Source organism: Melospiza melodia, chromosome 2 (genome assembly GCF_035770615.1).
Source record: "Melospiza melodia melodia isolate bMelMel2 chromosome 2, bMelMel2.pri, whole genome shotgun sequence".
In the NCBI taxonomy this organism is placed as follows: domain Eukaryota; kingdom Metazoa; phylum Chordata; class Aves; order Passeriformes; family Passerellidae; genus Melospiza; species Melospiza melodia.
This window is the reverse complement of record NC_086195.1, coordinates 142,582,249-142,604,464: the sequence shown is the minus strand read 5'-3', so window position 1 is coordinate 142,604,464 and position 22,216 is coordinate 142,582,249. Positions and strand designations below refer to the sequence as shown.

The 22,216-nt window shown below is 54.0% G+C and overlaps 1 protein-coding gene and 1 long non-coding RNA gene across 8 annotated transcripts; one reads left to right on the top strand and one right to left on the bottom strand.

Annotated features, from left to right (window-relative positions):
• Window positions 1-293: 293 nt before the first annotated feature.
• On the bottom strand, window positions 294-6,532 carry SERPINH1 (serpin family H member 1). Of its 2 annotated transcripts, none has more exons than XM_063150226.1 (5): window positions 6,370-6,532; window positions 3,348-3,964; window positions 3,018-3,116; window positions 2,436-2,668; window positions 294-2,286 (listed from the first exon to the last, which is right to left on the bottom strand). In XM_063150226.1, exons 2-5 carry the CDS (start codon window positions 3,928-3,930, stop codon window positions 1,984-1,986), a joined length of 1,218 nt encoding a protein of 405 aa, XP_063006296.1. In that variant the 5' UTR covers window positions 3,931-3,964; window positions 6,370-6,532; the 3' UTR covers window positions 294-1,983. The 2 variants fall into 2 exon arrangements, with proteins under 2 accessions (XP_063006296.1, XP_063006295.1); XM_063150225.1 differs by having other exon boundaries at window positions 3,348-3,961.
• LOC134414925 (uncharacterized) lies at window positions 4,749-22,004 on the top strand. 6 transcript variants are annotated; one of them, XR_010026878.1, is made up of 8 exons: window positions 4,749-4,879; window positions 6,687-6,770; window positions 7,342-7,531; window positions 8,568-8,724; window positions 10,414-10,490; window positions 12,995-13,309; window positions 14,542-14,722; window positions 20,613-22,004. It is a non-coding gene; the product is annotated as an uncharacterized LOC134414925 (long non-coding RNA). The 6 variants fall into 6 exon arrangements; XR_010026881.1 differs by lacking the exon at window positions 7,342-7,531; XR_010026880.1 differs by lacking the exon at window positions 4,749-4,879 and having other exon boundaries at window positions 6,621-6,770; window positions 13,039-13,309.
• The last annotated feature ends 212 nt before the right edge of the window (window positions 22,005-22,216 follow it).

Here is a 22,216-nt window from a genome sequence, read left to right as displayed (position 1 = left end):
ACAGGGCAGTTGGTCCTTTACCTGTGGAGCATTTAAGGTGTTGGATATTTGCAGTTTCAGGAGAACAGCGCAAACGGAAAAGCTGCTAAGAGCATTCCCTTCTCATGATTGGTGTGCTATAGGAATTCATCTTTAGGAATTCATCTTTTTTAATTCCTATAATTCATTTTAGGAATTCATCTCATTGAGTAATTTTTGTCCATAGTTGCCACTTTAGGATGTCTTGGATTGAAGGATTGCAAGGAACCTTCCTTAGTTTATTTTGCTCTACAAGGGATTCCATCTGCCAGGGCTTCATTGAAAAAGTTTTATTGCAAAATTACACAACTGTCACTGTGTGGTACAAGAACAGACAATAAAAGCCATCAGACACCTGCATCCACATGATGCAAATTATTCACAATATCCCACAGTGTGTTCTTGCCTTGCCCACCCCTTCCACCCCCCAGCCCAGCCTCCAGAACGTTCTGTGTGTGGCTTCAGTGCACTGCATCACCTGCAAGTGTCCCACATTTGGGGACACACCTGGCATTGCCTCCTGCCTCCCAGCACCTGGGAATATGCAGTATTGGGCTTCTGTGGCAGCAGGGAAAATTGGCAGGGACATAAAGCAAAGCCTTGTAGGTGCTCCATGCTGGTTTCAGGGAGCTGGCAGTTCCATTGGGATGCATGGATTTCCCTCATTTCCATGATTTCTGTTTGCCTCATGGTGTCTCTCAGTGCGTGGCAAGTGCTGCAATGCTCCTGGGATACATCAGCTCCTTTAAATAGTACTGACCTGATGATACCCCTTGAAGAGAAGTTAGGAATAGCCTGGATCAGGCTGTGAAACCTGCTAATGGTCAGACATAAATATAACTATAAATACCTTTGTTTTTCAGGGTCCCCTTATCCAGGTCAGCAGACAGGGAGCTAAAGTACCATGGAGCTTCAGCAGAGCATAATTAGGAAGTCAGGTAATGGCAGCTTTAAAGCTTTGTGTTTAATTAAGCAAGAAAGTGGAGGTGAACCTGATCCCACCTCCCTGTGAGAAGCCAGCCAGGAGTGCCTTGGGTCAGCCCCACAGGGAGCTGACTGGAGCCAGCTCTGGGAGAGCCCTGGCAGTGGAATGGAGTCTTTGCCAGCCCTACAGGCTGATGCAGAGCATTTCCAAGAGAAGTGAGTTCTCTGCCTGGTACAACTGCCTGTTTAATTGCAGCTCTTGCCCCCTCAGTGATCCCAAGGGGTGGAGTGTTGAAGGAACCACAGGTTACTCTTTCTAGAAACCCAGGCTGTGCTTTGGGCTCTCCCTGACGTCCCAAAGCCCCTTAGTTCTCCATGAAGCATTGATCCAAGCTGCTCTTGGCTTTGATGCTCTCCCTAAGGAGCTCTTGTGATTGAAGCATCGAGTGCAGAGCACAGGGTTAGGCTGCAGGACAGAAGGACACAATTCCATACAATCTCCATTCTCCTGTGCTGCCTCCTGCCCTGCTCCAGGGCCCTGCAGGGGCTGGACTGCACAGCTGGCCCTTGGAGCTCTGTTACACACCCCTGGAGAGAGAAGAGAGAAGCAGGACCAGCTCTAGAGCGGTGCCACGGGGCACCCAAGCAGGAGAAAAGCGGCAGCGGTAAGCGCGCAGTGGGGTGGAAGCGTTTGGGATGGGAGGGTGGTGCCTTGGCAGGGCTGGTGGAGCAGCAAGGAGCTGAGCAGGAGGCTTAGCCAGTGCAGGGAGGAGCTCAGCTTCAAGCTGGCCACCTCAGCTGACTCCCGGTGACCCTCTGGTGCCAGGCTCCCCTGCTCCTCGCTGGAGGTGGGTTTGTGCAATCTGGATCGTGGGGTGAGGTAAAGTGTATGCTGGTTTCTCCTCACAATGCACCCTGGTCTGAATAGCACCCATGGTTCGAGAAGGATACAAAATAGTGTTTCCCATTTGTCAAAATGCCCCCCTAAAAACACACAAACCAAAGCTCTGGGAAAAAACAACCCAACCAAAACAAACCCAACTACAACTCGTCGCGCATCTTGTCGCCTTTGGGCCTCACGAGCCTGCCGATGAAGAGGATGGAGTTGGTTTTAGTGTCCTTGATCATGAAGATGAAGGGGTGGTCAGCGTAGAAGAGTTTGGGGTTCCTCATCTCCTCTCGGCCGTAGATGTCGGCGTCGTAGGGGTTCCCTTCCGTGTCCCACTCCAGAGCCGCGGCGTGGAACACGTTGGACAGGTAAAGGTCTTTCTTGCCAGAGATCTTGGACAAGTCAGCCTTGGTTTTGTCAATGGCTTCTGTCAGGCCCAGACCACCCAGGTGTTTCTAGGAGGAGACAAGAGGTCAGCAACCCTCCCGGAGATGACACAGTGCAAGAGGGAACAGGGGCAGCAGGCATGGATAACCCCCATCCCACTGTCTGTTCTCCCATCCCAAAGAAGTGCAAGGCCCAGCTGTTTAAGGACCCCCTTTACCTGCAGGTCATGGCTGACTTCCAGGACAACTTTTGGCAGCGAGATGGCCACTGATCTCTTCTTCATCTTGCTAGTCCATGTCTTGAGCTGCTCCTTGTTCAGCAGTTTCTCCACTCTCTCCAGAGGCTCCACGTGGTTTGGCATGATGAAGATCATGCTGGAGAGCTTGTGAGCCAGTGGCATCTCTACCACCTGGAGCTTCTCTGCCTCATCATCGTAGTAATTGTAGAGACCTTAAAACCAGAAGAAGGGAGCAGTGAGATGTGGAGCAAAGTGAATTCAGCCTGGACTTTCCCTGACCAGGAAGGGAAGTGAGTTTGGACACCCTTTTGGGAAGTGGCCCAGCATTATTGGAGTTGGCTGTGGCTGACATTTGTGTAATGAGCCAGGATTTGTTCCCAACAGCCAAGCACCTCATAGTAAACACGGATTCTTTGTTCACAGGGAGACTGAATCAGTAAAACAAACACTTCCCCACTTTGTTCTCTCTCATGAGGCAAAACAATCTTGGAAGCAGCTGGTGGAAATCTGGGTAAGGGAGAACAATGATCCTAACTCCAGTTGTGGAGGTTTCCCACTCACCTGTGCGGTGCATCATGGGCACGCCTACGGTGTAGGAACGGGTCACCATGAAGCCACGGTTGTCCACCATCTTATGATGGAACTTCTCATCCCAGTGAGCTGCAGGAGAGAGAGGAACACAGCTTGTAAGAAAAGGGAGTGTGCAATAAGTCCACGCAGTTCCCAACCACTGACAAAGAGCTGCCTCCAGTGGGCCTAGAATTTGTCCACCTTCCCTTGGGGCTGATGGATGATTTTTAAGGCCCCTCCCAACCCAAACCATTCCATGATTCTGTGTTGGCTCAGGGCAGGTTTTGGGTCACTCATACAGGAACCGAAGGTAGAACTTACGCTTGAAGAACATGGCATTGACGATCAGGGCCCCATCAGTTTTCTCCACATCTTTGGTGACCTCTGGGAGTTTCCCATCCGTGGTCTGTGCTGCCCACTCGTTGATGGACTTGAGGGCGCTCCTCTTGTCTCGGAAGTTGATCTTGGAGTGCTCGTAGTTGTAGTGCTTCTTGCTGTTCTTGACGAAGTCCTCGGTGAAGGTGATGGAGGCGGGCCCGTAGAGGCGGTTGCCGATCTTCCAGGTGACGTTGCGGGCGGTGCTGTTGCTGACCTCGCTGAGCAGCTCGGCCAGCCCGCTGTGCACGTACTCGTCGTTCAGCTTGTCCGCGCTCAGCACAGCCTTGGCCTGCGACGCCGTCGTGGCCTTGCCCCCCAGCGACACCAGCCCCAGGGACGAGGCCACCACCACGGGGGACAGCAGGATGTTCTCCATGTCCTTGTCTTTGGCCATGGCGTGGTAGAGGTTGAAGGCCAGCGTGGTGCTGCGCTCGGCCAGCGTGGTGGCCTTGTCGCTCAGCTTCCTGTCCTCCGAGGGCACGGCCGCCGCGAGGCCCAGGAGGGCCAGCCCCACGATCATCCACATGGCTTCAGCAGCACCCGGCGCCTCACAGCACCTGCTGGGCAAGAAAGTGCACCATCAGCATGGGCCAGAGCCTTCCTGGGGCATCCAGAGTTCCCAGGGGCTCTCCAGAGAAACCCACTCCTTGTTCCAGTGACAGTGACATTGCCCCAGCGCTTCATTGGGGTGCAGCCATCCCAAGTCCACCCTGAGCAACAGTTCATCTTCAGGAGTGCAGCTGCACCCTGGCAAGCAGAGCCTGTGCGTTTGGAATGAAAGCTTCCTTCCTACGTGGCTTCCCTATATTCCAGTGTTAATGTACAGGGAATGGTTTAAGGAAGGGTCAGGGAATGTAAGCCACAGGTATTTCTCATGTGATCTGCACAGGGCAAGGGAGAATGGCTTTAAAGTGAAATAAGACAGGTTTTGACTGGACATTAGTAAGAACTTCTTCCCTGTGAGGGTGGTGAGGCCCTGGCACAGGGTGCCCAGAGAAGCTGTGGCTGTCCCTGGATCCCTGGCAGTGTCCAAGGCCAAGCTGGATGGGGCTTGGGGCAACCTGGGATAGGAGAAGGTGTCCCTGATGCCCATGGCAAGTGGGGGAAAAAGTAATCTTTAAACCCAACCATTCCATGATTCTGTTCCCAGAGCTGGAGAAACCTCTCCCCTGATCAGGAAAAGCTGAAAAATTTTGGTGCTGCCCCTTGATCCAAGGGCTGTTGCAGGCCCTGCATGGCAAGGACCGTCCTCTCTGGGGACCCCGGCCTGGGCCCCAAACCCTCGCATTCCTTGGCACTAGATGGAGCACGTGAGCTTCCAGCAAAGCCAGAGCAGCCCTGGAGAAGGTCCTGCACTGTCTGATCAGCTCTGTTCGGCTTTGCTTCGCCTGTCCAGCCCTGCCAGGGAGCTACTGGGGCAGAGGGAGATGGAGGAACCTCATTTTCCCCAGCAGAGCCTTCAGTTCATGCCTGAGGTGGGTGGCTCTCATCCCAACGCAGGTGAACCCACCCCAGCAAGGGCTCTGAGCCCCGAGCTTCTGGTCTAAGTGCCTGGAAGCCCTTTGGGGCTCAGCTCCCCTCCCTCCTGCCTTCACTCAGCAAACCTTCCTGCTGGCAGCTCCTCCGGCCTTTAATTCCCTCTGCAGCTTTGGGGACTTTCTCCTCCACAGGAACCTTCGCTACACCGCAGCCCTGTTCCTTGGCTCTCCTCTGCTCCCACCCTGCTCCAGCCCAGCCTCAGGGGCTGTCCCTGGCCTGGGAGGCAGGGTTAAAGCACTCCCAGCAGGGTTAAAGCACTCCCAGCAGGAAGCGAGGGGCCCGCTGGGATTACACAGGGAAGGAAACACGCAGCACGTAGCCCCAGGCAAGGAGAGTGCGCAGTTCCACCAGGACCCTTTGCCAGAGTGGGAATTACAACCTAAAATCCTTTAAAGGGAGGAGCCATCCTGCCTGCCCCAAGAGCAAACAGAGGCTCAAAACTGCCCTCAACATTCTTTTTAAAGTGCAGCCAGGGTGACAGACATTGGTTTTCCTTCTGGTTTTCTATTTCCCGTTTATTTCTAAGGATACCTTGAAACTGTTTCATAGTGAGGTCAACGTTTGCCTTTTTCTTTCTGAAAGAAAACAGATACATGGAGTAGTTCTCTTGGTAGCAGGGGGTGGCCTGCACTGCTTCATCCTCAGCTTAAAAAAAGGTTCATGACTTCAGGGCTGGGTGGCAGATTTGGGCTCCGCTGAGTCACACAGCCTGAGATGGAGAAATTTTGCCCATTCTTGGCTTCTGGGTGAATTCAGAGCCCGTGGTGGAAATGGAGGGAATGTGGGGAATGCACAGGCAGCACCATCCTGTGCTGTGCTCCCACAGCGAGGGGACGCCCAGTGCCAGCGTGGCATTGCTCAGCCCTCCCTGCGGCTGCCGGGACCCCTTTCCTGGCGGGATGGGATTTCTCCAGGAGCAGGGCAGAGCTGCAGGGCACAGGACTGCTGGCAAAGGCCATTTCCGTGTCACCTGAGGGATGTGGCACTTGGTTAAGGCAGCAGGAGCAGGCTCGGGCTGTGCTGTGCAGGGAGAGCTCTCGTTCTGCGCTGGGATGGTGCCCAGGGTCCTGCAGGCTCCCAGGCTGAGCCTGAGCGGAGCTGGAGGATTTCACTCCCTTATCCCCCTTTTCTTTTTCCTCATTTTCTGAAAGTTTTTCCCACAGCTTCACTGGGACCACCTCTTGCAAACTGGAGGCGATTGGGGGATTTTTTAATGCTTTTCCTCAAAAACCCAGAGCCAGCTCATGGGGCAGTCTGTACCCCTATCCCACTGCAGCCTACCCCCATGCACCCCTTCTCCCATGCCATAACCCTCCCTCCGATTTTCTTTTTTTGCCGACCAGGAGGCTGCAGGACCCCAGAACCCCCCTGGCCCTGCTGCGACCTCAGCTCGGTCCCCACCCGGTCCCCCGGGTCCCCCCCTTACCTGCGGGGTCGGGACACGGCTTTGCTCGGCTCCCTGTGCACCTCCCGGTCCTGCGGAGGGGGTATATAAGGGGCCGGGGAGAAACTTCTGGAAACTTGGGAAAACCCTCTCAAAAATGCTGGGGAGGGAGAGGAAGGGGAGGATCCGTGCCGGCTCTCTCGCGGCCGCCGCCAATGGCAGGGAATGCCGGCCCCGCGCCGCCCAAGGGGGGTCGGCAGGGATGGGGGATGCGCCTTCCCTGCTCCGGCCCTGCCCGGCCTCCTGCAGGAGCCTGGGGAGCTGCTCCCTGCCCTAACCGTGCTTTTGCCTTCTTGCAGGGCTCAGCTCTGTCGTATTTCCATCCCCTCCCTGCCCCTGGCATCTCCTGCAGCTGGATGGCTGTTGGCACCTACCAAAGGCAGGTAGCGATATGTTTATTTGTTTGTTTCTGGGCTGTCGCCCTCCATATGAAGTCAGGGGTGATGCAAAGGGCTTCGGGCACGGCTGGAGCAGTCACAGGCAGCCAATGTTTAACACTGCCCCGTCCTCAAGTGTGAATCTGAAATGTGACCTCCAAGAGAGAAGAGGAAGTTCCAGGGAGAGCTCAGAGCCCTTGCAGGGCCTGAAGGGGCTCCAGGGACAACGGATGGAGGGACAGGACACAGGGAATGGCTTCCCAGAGGGCAGGGACGGATGGGATATTGGGAAGGAATTCCTGGTTGTGAGGGTGGGCAGGCCCTGGCACGGGGTGCCCAGAGCAGCTGTGCCATGGACAGGTTTGTGCTGAGTCACAAGTGTTGGAGCTCTGATCCAACCCTGTCATGTTTTAGGACAGCACACGATTGTTTTCATGGCAGTCTGGGATGGAGGGATATTCGAGGTACCACCCCCTCATGGATAGTTGCATCAGCAGAAGGATGCTGCATCCTGTGTTCTTTAACTGGTGTCTATGTCTCCCTTTTAATCACACTGTAATTTCATTTTTCCCCCTAGTTTTGGCTCTGCCAAGCTTTTCTGCTTCCCTCTGAAGACGGAGTCTCAGCAGATCTCAGCCTCCTGTTGCTGTAGTAGCAAACAGCATCTGATTTTCCTTCTGGCTTTGAATATTCTGCTTGTTGTCTTGGAAGCATCTTGCTTTGGAATCACCATTCCATTCCCCTTCACAGCCCACCTATTCTAGAAGGTAGCATCAAAAGGTGACATTTTCCTTCCATCTGACCTGTTCAGATGCTGCCATGTGAGTAGGTACTTTTCATCTCAAACAAGGGGAGATCTTTGAGACCTCCCTGTAAAAAAAAAATCTCCATCAGCTGCAACAAACCTGGTGCTCAGTGATGTTTAGAAATCTGGTCCCTTCAGGGAGGGATTCAGTGGGAAAATGGCTTTGGAATACCTTAAGCAATAGATTTTGGTAGGGTCTTTTGGTGCAGTTAGCTTTGCTTTATGTCTGCATATATGATCAACAATGGGGTCCCAGAGTTTTTATAGCAGAATTTTGGCTTTATTAAAAATGAATTTGCTGATATCAAAACCATCAATACCAAGGCAAATGTTACTGGTCTGTACCAGCAGCATGTGCTAGCTGAGAAGTAAGAAAAGCTCCTTTAAACTTGTACCATCAGCTGCTTTTCTCTGCCAAATTCTGAATTGCTCCACCTTCAAACCCTGCTCTGTAATTACTTCCCATGTAAGATTTTTTTTACCTTCCGAGTGAAATTTAAAATCAACTCCTAAACTTTTAATCTTGATTACTTTCACTGCCTCCCAGCACCAAAGTCCTTTGCCACTCTGGGTGCTCTGTGCTTCAGTCCTTTGAAATGGCTTTGCCTCAATAACATGATTTGGGAGCAGAATGCAAATAGTTGTGTTTGAGGGCCGGCAGCCCTGCATAAAGATATTTCAGATTTTTCCTGATTTTTAAGTGTATATTTCAACCTATTCCTGCTATCAAGTGCAGGAGTTGCTATTTCAACATATTCCTGCTTTTAAGAGTATATTTCAACCTATTCCTACTCAACCTGTTGGAGTAGAATGCAAATAGTTGTGTTTGAGGGCCGGCAGCCCAGCATAAAGATATTTCAGATTTTTCCTGATTTTTAAGCATATATTTCAACCTATTCCTGTATATTTCAAGCTATTCCTGCTACTAAGTGCAGGAGTTGCTATTTCAACCTACTCCTGCTTTTCAGTGTATATTTCAACCTATTCTTGCTTTTCAGTGTATATTTCAACCTGTTCCTGCTGTCTCTCCAACACAACCCGGTAAGAGCCACGAAAAGCCCTTGCAGATCTTTGGGATGTGAATACGCAGAAAATGAGTCAGTTCTACCAAAATGTCAGCAAACAGCTTGATCCTCGTCCTGGTTTGAAAAGGAAGTAAGTTTTTTGTGAGGCTGTGGTGAGCAGTGGCTGTGAGCAGTTGTGTCCAGGGCAGGGTTCTGGGAATCAGAGCTGCTGCTCTGCATTGCTGGGGATGGTTCCTGCTGCTCTGCAGCGACTGCAGGCTGTGCAGAGGCGCTCCCAGCCCCCACAGTGCCACGTAGGAGCTCCTCCAGCGGTGGGATGGGGACTGGGAAGGGGGAGCCAAACTGGGAGTTGCCTTCTTCCTCTGCCCTGCTCGTGTAACGAGCGGTTCCAGCTGCCAGAGGGACAGACACATCCTCTCCTCCCGGCCAGCTCCTCCCTCCGCACCGCACTTGCGCAGGGCAGAGCTCGGGGTTCTTTTGTCTGGAGCTATTTCCAGCACGGCTTGGCTTTGTGGCTTTAGGGCAGTGCAGATGCACTGAGCCTGAAATTAAATTCCACCCAGAGTTTTTGTGACCTGGGTGTGATCCCGCAGCCCCCAAGACAAAAAAATCCTGGGAGTGATCCTACGTCCCCCACAAAAAAATTGATGGGATGGAGAACAGTGAAATCCAGCAGTACCAGGGGTCCACTTCTGTGGGAAACAATCCAAGCCCATCCAGATTGGTGCTGCCCTGGTTGTTTGGCTTCTTGTTCCAAGCAGTGTTAACTGATTCACTTGGTTATCTCTTGAAGGAGTGGTTCATTTCTGCGAAAGCAGACGCTGTGTGTTCTTTGGACAGGACTTTTTAAATATAAACTCCAGCAGCTTTGCACTCTCACCTTGCAGTGACCCAGGAGACTCATCCTGTTTTCCTGTGCTGAGACAGCCTGTCATCTGTGTTGGTGCAGGATCTCTGCTTTCCAGGATCGTGGCTGAGGAGGGCAGGGATGCTGGGAGCCAGCACTGTCGAGCCTTGAAATCACCCCATGGCAGAGACACCTTCCACTGTCCCAGGCTGCTCCAAACCCTGTCCAACCTGGCCTTTGGCATTTCCATGGATCCAGGGGCAGCCACAGCTTCTCTGGGCACCCTGAGCCAGGGTGTCACCACTCACACAGGGAACAATTCCTTCCCAATGTCCCCTCTAACCCTGTCCTCTGGCAGTGGGAAGCCATTCCCCCTTGTCCCTTTCTGCCCTTATGAAAAGTCCCTCTCCCTCTTTTTCAGGAGACCCCTTTATGCAGTGGAAGGATCTCTGAGCTCTCCCTCTGCTCTAGAGCTAGTCAGGGCTTGCCTGCTCCTCCAGGTCCTCACATGCAAAGATTTTGGGGAATTCTGCTTCAAGGCTCAGCTCAAGGACAAGTTTGGGTTCAGCACTTTACTTTCCTCCCTGCACGGCCTCCTTTGGCACTATGAGCTCACTCGTGCAGCCCCAGGCACCGTGGAGCCATGGCTTTGCTGGCAGCAGTGGGATCCCAGCCCTTCTGCCCCTGTCTGGCTCTCAGCCATGCCCAGCTCTGGCCTGGCTGGGGCTGGGAGGGCCCAGCTTTGTGTGAGCAGACAGCACACAAAGGACAGCAGTGGAGCTGAAAGGCTGCATCCTGTGGATCCGTGCCCTGGCGTGTCTGGAGTGCAGCAGTGAGAGCCAAGCTCCTGTGCCAGCCTGCTGTGCCATGCCAGCCCCAGGTTTCCAGGGAGCTCACTGGGTTTACATGTCCTAAAGGGGCAAATGTGTGCATCCTCTGCAGAGCACTGATCTCCTTCTGCTTCCTTGGCAGGTGTGCTGGAGGAGGAAGAGGAAGAGGAAAAGATCTGATTGCTGTGGAGCACATTCCCCATGCATGGCATCATCCAGGTATGTCACAGTGCACAAAGCAGGGAGGACAGGCTACAGAGGCTGCAGCTGCAGCTTTCCCACAGGGCACAGCAGAGAGAGATTCCCTTGATCCCAGTTTGTAATCCCTGTTTAATACTCCCAGAGAAAAGTTCAAAATCCACAGGGTTTCCTGCCAGCACAGCGAGGCAGGGGGGTGGAATTCCTCTGGTGCTTTTGGGTGGAAAGAATGGCATCTGTGTGGCCTCAGCAGAGGGCCAGCACGGGTGGTGGCAGCTTGGATTGCAGGCCCCTGGGTCCCAGGGCTGTGCTGGGCTATGGCAGGAGGAGATGGAATCCTTGTGGCTGTGGCAGCAGGGATTTGCAATCCTTGGGAGGACCCACAGGGCTGTGGGTCCTGAGCTGTTCCTACACTGATCCAGGAGCTCTGGTGTGGGGCTGTAGCAAGCCAAGAGGATCCAGGATGCCCTGTTCAGCCTAATGTTTGGACTCCATGGTCCTAGAGGACTCTTCCAACCCTAAACTCTGTGTTTCTAAGATGAGCACTGGTGATGTGCACTCCTTACCCTCTCCCTTCTGCCTCTCGGTGACTGGGACTGGCTGGATCCTCCCAAAAAGCAGCCAAAAGGAAAAGCACCAAATGCTTGGTTTGTCAGCCACATCAGCCCCATGGGCTCAGGGGTCGCTCAAGGACAGGATGTGAGAGCACCAGGGCTTTGGGATGGTGCAACATCCTGGGATGCTGCATTTCCTCCCTGGAAACAGGCAGCGAGGAATGTCCAATTCCAGCTTTTCACCCTCTGTTACAAAACACAAGCAGAGAAGGCCCAGGTGGTCGATTTGCTGTGCTCAGAGTGGAACTGTGGTGGGGCACCTCTCCTGTTAAAAGCTGCAGTGAGCTCTCCCTCATCTCTTCCTGGCATTTTCCAGGAGCATATGGGAATGTGAGAGGTCTGAGCTCTGCCTGCCCTCACGCTTGGTGGAAGCTGTGAGGAGGCCCAGCCCCACACGCTCCCCCCTCAGGAAAGCAGGATGTGAAAGGAATCAGTTTATTCTGGAGCCAGCTGAGGGAGCAGAACCGCCCCTAAACCCCAGCCTGAGGGATCCTCAGCAGCCAATCTCGTGCTTCCAGCACAGCACTGCTCAGGGCTGGAGGGGGGTGGGCCCAGCCTGTGCTGTGTGGGCAAGGGTGTCACACAACTGCCTGTCTGCCCAGTCCTGCTGCTGCCCCTAAAAGTCCTTTCTTTGTTGGGAATCAGGTTCCCAAGAAGCCAATGCTAAAACTGCCACTGTTGATGGCAGAGGAGGGAGGGGGCTGAGTGCAGGACAGGGCTGGGGCTGCTGGGTTTGCTGCCCTGGGGGTTGGTGCAGCAGTTGGAAGGCAGGAAAGGAGGAGGGGAGGGATGAATCCCAGGAAGGACACGCCGGGCAGTGGCCCAGCAGGAACAAATAGTGTGCACTCTCCTCCTCAGCCAAGTGCTGAGCATGTGTAAGCAAAGGGATGCTTAGGAGGGGCCTTGGCAGCCTCTTTGTCTGCTCTGCTCTTGCAGAGGCAGCACAAAAGCTGCCCAGAGAGATAGAGCAGGAATCACAGGACCTCAGACTGGTTTGGGTTGGAGGTAATGTTAAAGCCCATCCAGTGCCATGGCAGGGACACCTTCCACTGTCCCAGGCTGCTCCAAGCCCTGTCCAGCCTGGCCTTGGACACTGCCAGGGATCCAGGGGCAGCCACAGCTGCTCTGGGCACCTGTGCCAGGGCCTGCCCACCCTCATAGAGAGCAATTCCTTCCCAAGATCTAATCTGAAATCTCTGCTTTAGTGTAAAACCAAACAGGAAAAGGGGTTTCATCCTTCCCCACTCTCCAAGGACCATGGTTGTCCCAACCCTGGGGATGTTCTGCTTATCTGGTGGGACCAAACCAGCTTGTGTCCAGATCTGAGCAGCTTTCCTTAGGATGACGAAATGCACCCACCTGTGAGGTAAATGTCCCTTGCCATAAGTCCAGATTGGGTCAGGGGGCTTAGCCCATAACATGGAAATTGAGGATGTGTCTGCAAGAGGCCAGGATGTATTTCAGGATGGATCTCCAAGGCCAGAGACCCTTAGGAACAAAGTGACATCTTCCCTGTGTGATGAAACCCCACTTAGCCTGAATATTCCTGCCTGCTTCAAATATGCCAGCAGAAAATTGCAGTGTGTTTTTCCCAGCTACTCTATAGATTCCCCCTGAAAATGTGGCAGGGAAGAAGAGGCAGATTTCTGGAAGATTCAAGGAACCCACATGATGCAACCCCGCTGCATTCTTGCAATGCAACACCCGCTCTTGAGAGCTTCAGAAGGAGCCACTCACATTTTCTTCCAGCTGCCACTGGGCTGTATCCACACATTAGAGACTTTTCCAGGGTCACATCCCTGTCCTGCCACAGCTCCTGGCGTTGCAGAGCCACATTCCTGCCTCGGGGATGTTAATTTTAGAAACAAAACCCGCTCTCTGTTTTCCGTTTTCTGCTTTTGTAACTTGCAGGGAGGAAAGTTGTGGATGGTGCAGTGAACTTTTCTCTGTTTCAGAATGAAGCTGGAAAGGCCTTTTCCTGGTGCATTTAGAGACTCACAGGCATGTTTAGTTTTGGGAGCAGTCATGCACTTGGCAGTAAGAACAGCAGATATGGATCCTGCAGCAAGGGAAGCTCCGTGGCTGTTGGATGGGATCTGCAGCTGAGTCACACGAGGCACATCTGACTCATCACACCAGAGCTGCATCTGCAGATGGCCCAGATTGCAGAAACTTGGGCAAGGCTGATGATCCCCTGTAAAAGCTGGGGAGACTGAGGCATGGAAGGTGAGTTTGGGGCACAATCAGAGCCAGGCTGGTGTGTGCTGCTTTCCTTCCTCACGAGGATGCTGAGGACTTGACAGGGAGTCCCAGGGGCATCTTCTCCCTCTCTGCACAGCTCTCTGCTGAGGGCTGGGACCCCAGGATGGGGAGCTGCTCTGTCTGGAATTATCCCAATTCCACACAGCTCCAATCTCATCCAGCAGAGGTGGATCTCATGGCCAAGGGTCCTCTGCATTTACAGAGCAGCCTCTGTACCCTTGTTCTCTCTCCCTGCTCCTGGTTACTGTGCTGCAAACCCCAGGCAGGAACAGGCTCTGCTTTGTGTTTCTGTAGCCTGTGGGACCATGATTGATGCCTTTCTCCAACGTGGATGCCCAAACTGTGCTTCCCACAGTGGGAAGGGATGCAGGAGCTGCCTCTCTCTGCACACTCCAAGCTCCTGGCCCAGCACTCAGCACACTGAACATCTCCTGCATGTCCCTGGCTCTGGCAGGCTGTTCCCAACACTGGAGGAGGCATCAGAGCTGCTGAGTTTGGCTTTGTACAGAAGGGCTCTTGTTCAGCCTGGGGCAGAGGTGCTTGGGAGAGGTGGGGTGGGAGGTTTGGATGAATGAGGATCGTTGTTTCACTCCTGATTCCCTTCAGGAAGGTGCTGGATGTTTCCCAGCCGTGCACAAACAGCTTGGATTCAGTCTTGGAAATCATTTGCACTTCTGTACTGTTGGCTTTGACGTCAAGACCTGAATCCCCCTGGGATCACTCCTGGTTTGGGACCCAGGGATGCTGTGGTTACAGACATGTGTGAATCCAAGCCTCTTACAGCCCTCCTCCTCTCCTGCATGGAGCTGCCTTAGCCCCACCACTTGGCAATTATTTCAAGCTCCTTTGCTGCCTGAACACAGAGAAGCAGCAGCAAAGAACTTAAGGCAGCTCCTGAATTTTGAACATTTCAGGTTGCAGTCATGGCTGCAGTTCAGTGGGAGGGAAGCACTCAAATCCTGAACTTCCAAATGTTTCTGTTGGATATGGAATACCCAGTTCTGGTTGTTGTACTTTCCAATGACAAAGCTGTGTGCTGGGTATGCAAAATAATGGAGAAACTGCAATTTGTTCATTGTGGAATTGTCTTCATTTTCCAAATTGACCTCCCCACATTCAGAAATATCTTCAGTGACTGTGATGGCACTTGTCTTGATGAATTAACAATTTAACTGTGATTTTCTCCCTAATTCCAGTTAATAGAATAGTTGGATCTTCTGGAGGCAAGTTCATCAAATGTGGGATGCACAACAAATCCACTCTGGGCTCTGTCTCTGATACACCACGTGCCATGAATCCAGCAATCCATCGCTGCCTGAAGCTTTCCTGACTTCCCTGGCATTTGCAGGAAGGTGCATGGTCACCCTGTGGAAGCAGGTATGAAATGGGGCAGGGTGGGGGGACACCCAAAAAGCCCTGCAGGAATCTTGGGCACCACAGGGCTGTGGTAGAGTCAGTGCAGACAAATCCCTGTGGGCATGAGAAGCACTGAGGTTATGGCACTCTGCACTCCAGAGGTGCTCATCACCTGTGTGGTCCCATTAGCTGGAAAACCCCAGGTAACTGTGTGCCTTGGTGCCAGCCCTGCATCCCTGGGGCAGCAGGAGGGTGGGGTCAGGGTGAGGAACCTCCTCCAGGGTTTCTGTCTGCAGTCCCACGCCCCGAGTCCTGCTCTGGGAGTTCACTTCTGGCTCTGTGTGCCTGTGGCCGTGAGTTTCCCGTGCTTCAGAAAGTGCCATGAACCCACAACAACTCCTGCACTGCTGGCCCTGAGCTGCCCTGCTCCCCAGTGCAGCTGGTGCCTGAACTCTCGGGACAGTGAGAATATTTAGGATTTCTGGGCTGCAGAAGTGTCAGTGTGGAAAAGGCTGCACCAAAGCAGGGAGACCAGCGGAAATAGATGGATTTAAAAATAGTGGAGACAGAGAGAGGCTGGCTGGGATTCAGGAGCTACAGAGAGCTGGGAGCACACAGATCCAACGAGGGCTCTGCAGGACTCGTTTAGACCAGCCCTGGGCACAGCTCCCCCTGCAGAGACACCCCCGTGGCCCTGGCACCGCTCCCCTCTTGGGGCTCCTCAGGGAGCAAACCCAAACCCAGCCCGAGCCCCAGGAATGCAGGGAATCTCTGCCCAGGCCCCAGGCGGGCAGGGACATTGTGTGTCCATCCCCTCCCGTCCTGTGTCATCCCCTCCCTCCTGTCCCGTCTCCATCCCCTCCTGTCCCGTGTCCATCCCATCCCGTGTCCATCCTATCCCGTGTCCATCCCTCCCGTCCCGTGTCCATCCTGTCCCGTGTCCATCCTATCCCGTGTCCATCCCCTCCCGTCCCGTGTCCATCCTGCTCCTGTCCCGTGTCCATCCTGTCCCGTGTCCATCCCCTCCTGTCCCGTGTCATCCCCTCCTGTCCCGTGTCATCCCCTCCTGTCCCGTGTCCATCCCCTCCTGTCCCGTGTCATCCCCTCCTGTCCCGTGTCATCCCCTCCCGTCCCGTGTCCATCCCCTCCTGTCCCGTGTCCATCCCCTCCCATCCCGTGTCCATCCCCTCCCATCCCGTGCCCATCCTGTCCCGTGTCCATCCTGTCCCGTGTCCATCCCCTCCTGTCCCGTGTCCATCCCCTCCCATCCCGTGTCCATCCCCTCCCATCCCGTGCCCATCCTGTCCCGTGTCCATCCCCTCCCGTCCCGTGTCCATCCCCTCCTGTCCCGTGTCCATCCCCTCCTGTCCCGTGTCCATCCCCTCCTGTCCCGTGTCCATCCCCTCCCGTCCCGTGTCCGTCCCCTCCCGTCCCGTGTCCATCCCGTCCCGTGTCCATCCCGTCCCGTGTCCATCCCGCTCCTGTCCCGTTCCCATCCCGTGTCCATCCCCTCCCGTCCCGTGTCCCGGTCTCGCTGCTCCCCCCGCTGCCCGGATCCTGCACCGGCACCATCCCGGGCTGGCTCCAGCCTCGCCCAGGCCCCAGTCCCGGGAGGAGGAGCAGGAAGGGCTCGGTCTGCCCTGCACAGACCAGGGATGTGCCCCAGCAGCGCGTCCTGGAGCCCCCTCTGCCAGGGAGGGCTGATTTCCCTTCCACTTGCCCTGGGGATGAAGCTCCTCCAGGCCAGTCCTCCCTGCTGGAAGGAGAAAAGCAGAGCCAAGAGGAGTAACAAGGCTAGCAGGGTGAGGAGGGAAAAGGGGAAGCAAAGATGGATGTAGAATTCTGGCTGACATTTTTGCTTTGTTGTTTTTTCTTAGTTGGGGTTGGAAAGGACCTTAAAGATCACACAGTGCCACCTCTGCCATGGCAGGGACACCTTCCTCTATCCCAGGTTGCTCCAAGCCCTGTCCAACCTGGCCTGGAAAGGGAATTTAGCATATTTCACACTCTGCCAAATATAATTTCAACTGTGACTTATTAGATTTATCACTAGAAATAGGATGATAGTATAGATAACCCCAAACTGTGGGAGCATGGCGTGGGTGCAGCATGCCAGCCAGGAGATTCCTTATGTCTTTCCAGGTTTCAGTTTCAGAGTTGCTATTCTGCCTGGGAGCAGAGAGAGGGAGTCCTTCTCCTTCTCTTTGAGGGACCTGCAGGATCCTCTTCTCCTGAAGAGGGTTCCCCAGGTCCCAATTGCCATCAGGATTATATGAACTGGTCTTCTCTTTCCCATGCCAGGAATCTTTCCTTGCCTCTCTCCTTCCAGGGAAGGAAAGAGAGACAAGGATCTGGAGAATGTTGGCAGAAGGGCTGTGGGGATGGGAGTGACCCAGAGCAGCTCTCATATAAAATCACAGAATCAGAATGGCACAGAATGGTTTGGGTCAGAAGGGACCTCAAAGCTCCAGTGCCACCCCTGCCATGGCAGGGACACCTTCCACCACCCCAGGCTGCTCCAAGCCCTGTCCAGCCTGTCCTGGGACACTGCCAGGGATGCAGGGGCAGCCCCAGCTGCTCTGTTGCAGGGCCATGCCCATGTGTCCCCAGGGATGTGCCAGGGTGCACAAGCAGCAGGGAATGGGGAGGGCTGGCTGCCTACAGGACACGGGGCTGGAGCCCCCAGGGGGGTTTGCAGGGATTCCCTTCAGGTCTCCCACTCAGCTCTGGTCCAGAACTGCAGCCTCCCAGTAAACAGCACCCAGACAAGGGGGTTTGGCTTGTAGGGAAGTGTTTTATTTCCTTTAATTAACTGGATCTGAGCTGGATGGAGCCCAAGCCTGTTGTCATTGTGCAAGCTCCGAGCTGTGCATGATCAGAGCTGACAGCCCCAGTGGTGCTGGTGCCAGTGCCAGCAAACCCCACTCATCCACCTGAAAAGCCCCTACAGGTCTGACACAAAGCATTCCTGCTCAGGGGATGGATATTTGGTTTGAAACCTCAGCAGCAGTTCCTGCTCAGATCCCCTCCTCTCCTGAGTTTGCAATTGCCAGCAGCGAGGAAAATCTGTGCACAGTAACTCAGGGATTGCACAGAGCCCCTTGCATTGGGAAAACCAAGCGAAGCACAGAGTTGGTGATGCTCCATCAGCTCCATCTGTGCTTTGCCCACCCTCTCTGCCCACCCTGTGTCTCCCTGTTCTGTCTCCAACCCCTTGTGCCTCCCAAGGGTTTATGTGCACACTCCAGGCCAGCTCCCCTCTGCGTCCCATAAACGGAAAGGCTTAGGCAGGCACTGCTGCACATCTAGAGCTGTGAGACCACGAGATCTGCAGCCAGCCCGTCAGCTGATCCTGCCACACTCACTCAAGGAATCATTTTCCACTGGTGGCCAAGCTGTGGCTGCCCAGAGTGGAGGGAAAAAAGGGACACTTGGTGTGTTTGGGATAGCACAATTGGAGAGGGGGGCGCATCTCTGCCCTTCCTGTATCCTGACCTGCTGCATCTGTCAGGGTGAGCAGTTGTAGGACGAGGTTATGAGCCAGAAGAGGTTGGATTTAGATGGGATATTTGGAAGGAATTCTTGGCTGTGAAGGTGGGCATGCCCTGGCACAGGGTGCCCAGAGAAGGTATGGCTGTCCCTGGATCCCTGGAAGTGCCCAAGGCCAGGTTGGACATGGTTTGGAGCAACCTGGGACAGTGGAAGGTGTCCCTGCCCATGAAACTGGATAAGCTTTAAGGTTCCTTCAACCCAAACCAGTCTGTGATTCTGTGATTCTGTTATTTTCTGTATCACAGATCTCTGTGATTCTCTGTTATTTTCCTGAAAACCAGGTCCTCCTTTGGACTCTTTCCTTCCATCTCCAGCTTTCCAAGATCTCATTCCAGGTTCTGTACCTTGAGAAATTGATGTTTGCCCCCTGGGCCTCCTGAACCCCACAGAGCTGTGGTGTGGAGCTGAGGTAAGGTCCTGTGGCAGCTCCTGCTTGGTGGCCATGGCAAGAGGCACCTTCTGCCCCTGTGCCTTTGCCAGCTGGCCTGGAGGAGAGCTGGAGGTGGAAAGTGAGTGCTTGCAGCTTCAGCAGATGCTTGTCCCATGAATCATGGGCTACCTGGCTGTGTGGCCATCCTGGCTGGCTCCTGCTGGACCTGTTGGTGCTCATGCAGCTGAGCTCCCTCACGTGCCCTGCCCAGCCCTGGCTGCACCTCAGGGCCCCACAGGGACAGCTGGCACATGAGATGTGTCTCTTTGGATGCCTGATGGGACAGCTCTGCCCAGTATTCCAGAATTCCCCTCCCCTCCTTCCCAAACACACAGCTGGGAGGGAGTGGGCACCTCTGGGACACATCCCCAGCTGAATTCAGGGCATTCAGGGAAAGTCTCTGCTCTTCTTGGCTCACCTCAAGCTGCCCTCAGCCCTTGTTGCTGTGGGGGAAAATCTCCAGGCAGAGAGAGGGGCAGGAGGGGCTGGGGGAGAGGGAAATTCCTGCCAGGAATGAGTCACCCCCTCGTGCTATGCCTGGAAAAAGCAACTGCTGCCATCCTGCTGCAGTGCTGGGGCACAGGAGATCCCTCATTCCTTTGGGATCCCTTTAGGGACAGGCTGGAGTTGGTAAGTTAGGCTGGAGTTTCACCCAGTTTAGGGAGAAGCAGCAGGGCCAAATCCCAGATGAGTTCTCAATTCCTGGCTGGTGAGGCACAAAGCACAGGGGTGACTTTGTCTGCTTTACCCACATCCTTTGTGTCATTTGAAATGAGGGGAGAGATTTTAGATTAGATATTGGCAAGAATTTCCTCCCTGTGAGGGAGGTGACACCCTGGCACAGGTGCCCAGAGCAGCTGTGGCTGCCCCTGGATCCCTGGCAGTGCCCCAGGCCAGGCTGGACAGGGCTTGGAGCAGCCTGGGATGGTGGAAGGTGTCCCTGAGTGGTCTCTGAGTTCTTTTCCTACCCAAAACAAGAAAAAAACAATTATTTCTGCTTCCCACCCTGCTTAGCATTACATTTTCTGAAAGGTTCTCCTGCACAGGAGCATCCTCCTGAGCAATGTGGAATTTGCAGGAAACATCCCCAGCTTGTGCAAAAAGCCAAAAGTCTCCTACCTGAAAAACTATTTTTAATCAAGGAATATACTGGAGATGGTTTAGGCAGAGAGGGAGCAGAACTAAACCAGTTTTGAGTGTGGTTTTTGGGCCTGTGATGGAGCTGCACACAATGATCCAAACTTTGCTGGGGTGCAGGATTCATGCTCTGGCAGAATAACAAACCTCCCCATTGAGCTGAATCTGGGGCTGATGGCTGGAATTTGAGGAAATCCTGTGTGTTTCTAATCTTAGGCTGCTTTTTTTCCTGGGTAGTTTATTTCTTTAAATAGAAGGGCTTACATGGGATTGACTCCTGCAATCCTTGTGGCCTGGCTGGGCTGTAATCTGTAATGGGCAGGGATGTCACATCTCACATCCCTTCTGCTTCTGCTGTGAAGGGAGAACTCTCAGGAGCCCTCACTCCCTCAGGTGCCACCTGGAGATGTGTCCCAGCTCCATCCTGCCCCCTGGAGCAGCAGGGACAGCACCCAGGGAACAGCTGGAGCTGTGCCAGGGCAGGGTCAGGCTGGATTTAGGGAGAGGTTCTTCCCCCAGAGGTGCTGGCACTGCTCAGGCTCCCCAGGGCATGGGCACAGCCCCACAGAGCTCCAGGGATGCCCAGGGTGGCATTGTTGGGGCGTCTGTGCAGGGTGAAGGGTTGGACTTGACCATTTCCCAGGACTGAGGGAGGAGAAATGCCAGATGTGCTCTGGCTCACACAGAAAACGGGTCAGGGAGCTCTGTCCCCACAGTGTGCAGTGCTGTGAGTGAGCAAACAGCTTCTTTAGGATGGCCAGTTATGCATCTGAATGTCCATTTAAATTTCAGATCTCCAGGAGAACCATCCACCTCATCCCTGGTGAGCAGATCCAGGTTGCTCCAGTTTTCCAGCAGGATTTGCAGTGGGTGGTCACACACTGGAGAGCTTGGCAGCTTTTTCAGTGCTGCTGTTTGCTGCAGGATCCACACATTTTTACCCTTGGATGGAATAATCACATCCTGATGAAATCCAGGATTTGTGCAGCCAAGCTGACGTTGTAAGTGCCACCACCCTTTGCAGCTGCCCAGACACCAACCCTGGGTTTCCTGATCCTCTTCCTCAGCTCTTCAAACCCTCCTTCCTAAACCAATCCTGAGCCTCCCAGTCCATTTTCCCCATACTGGGCAGCAGCTCCCACAGCAGGATGCCCTTATCTCTGTCCATCCCTGTGCAGGGGGTCCTTGGCTGCCCCAGCCTGCCCCACCTTGCTGATTTATCTGCAGCCTCCCTGAGTGCAGCCTTTCCCTTCTCCCACCACCCTGTCTTGGTGTGTGGGAGGCTCAGTGCCCCTGGGACGTTGGGATGAGTCAGTGTTTGCACATCCTGAGTCACTCCAGGGAGTTGCCAGAGAGGAGGGGGGATGCCCAGCCTCATCTGGGGGTGTACATGTCCCAGGAAGTTCTGTCTGAAAGAAAATTCCCATTCAGAGGTTACCACCTTGTAGGGCCACCACCATGGACCACAAGTGTCACCCCGTGAGAAGAAGTTATTTCCTGGCCCTGCTTTCATGTGAATCCTTTCAGATGGCCCACAGCTGGTTATTGGAGGGGTGCCACCTCCTTGGAAACTTCCTGGGACATGCCCAGGGGTTCCTCTTGGCAGCTCCCTCAGAGCAGGTTTGTGCAGCCAGGGCATCCACCAGCCAGGGAGGCCATGGAGGAATGCCAGGCAAGTTCTCTAAGCAGGGCTTTTGAGGAGAATGAATTCCCAGTCCTCCCACTGATTGCAATTTTTATCACTCTTTTGGGGCTTTTTTGAGCTAGGGATGCTCCTGAGCTCATGGAGGCTTTGGGAGTGGATTGGCTCAGGAGTCCATCCCTGGTTTAAGATTTAAAGGGGAGGGTGGACACCCTTGCTGACACCCCCACAGGCACCTTGTTTTCCTCTGTGCCTTGATGAACCCCAGAGAACACCACAGGATACTTCAGATACACACCCAGGCTTTAGATTGTTACCTCCATTTCCAGCTGGAATGGGATGAATTCCCAGGTCAAGAAGAGCTGGAAGAACCACCCCAGGATTTTCTGTTCTCAGAGTGCCTGCCTTTAACATGAACTGAATTTTCTGTGCTCGCTCAGAGCAGAGGCTGAGCAGGGAGTGAGGCCAGAAAAACAGGGGGTCATGTCAGACTTTCTTTTTCTCTCCTCTTAACACTGAAATAAAAATACATCTCGAGCTTGTTTTGGGATTAACAAGAAAAAATTCCTCTTGATGGGAACCATCTGTGGCCGGGAGATGCTGTCTGCTCTCTGCTTCCCACCCTCACCCAGACTCCCTCATTCGGGGTGTGTTCCTCTCCCAAATATTATTCCTCTCGTCCCTGTGCTGCTGGGAGGAATCCCAACTATTTAAGGAGGCTTTTCTCCCAGCATTTCAAAGCAGCAGCAGCTGC

Coding starts and splice junctions, on each gene's coding strand:
- SERPINH1 (XM_063150226.1), bottom strand. CDS start 3,930: ATGTGGATGATCGTGGGGCTGGCCCTCCTGGGCCTCGCGGCGGCCGTG. Junction 3,117..3,347: donor CAATGCCATGTTCTTCAAGC/GTAAGTTCTACC, acceptor TCTCTCCTGCAG/CTCACTGGGATGAGAAGTTC. Junction 2,669..3,017: donor GCCCATGATGCACCGCACAG/GTGAGTGGGAAA, acceptor TCTGGTTTTAAG/GTCTCTACAATTACTACGAT.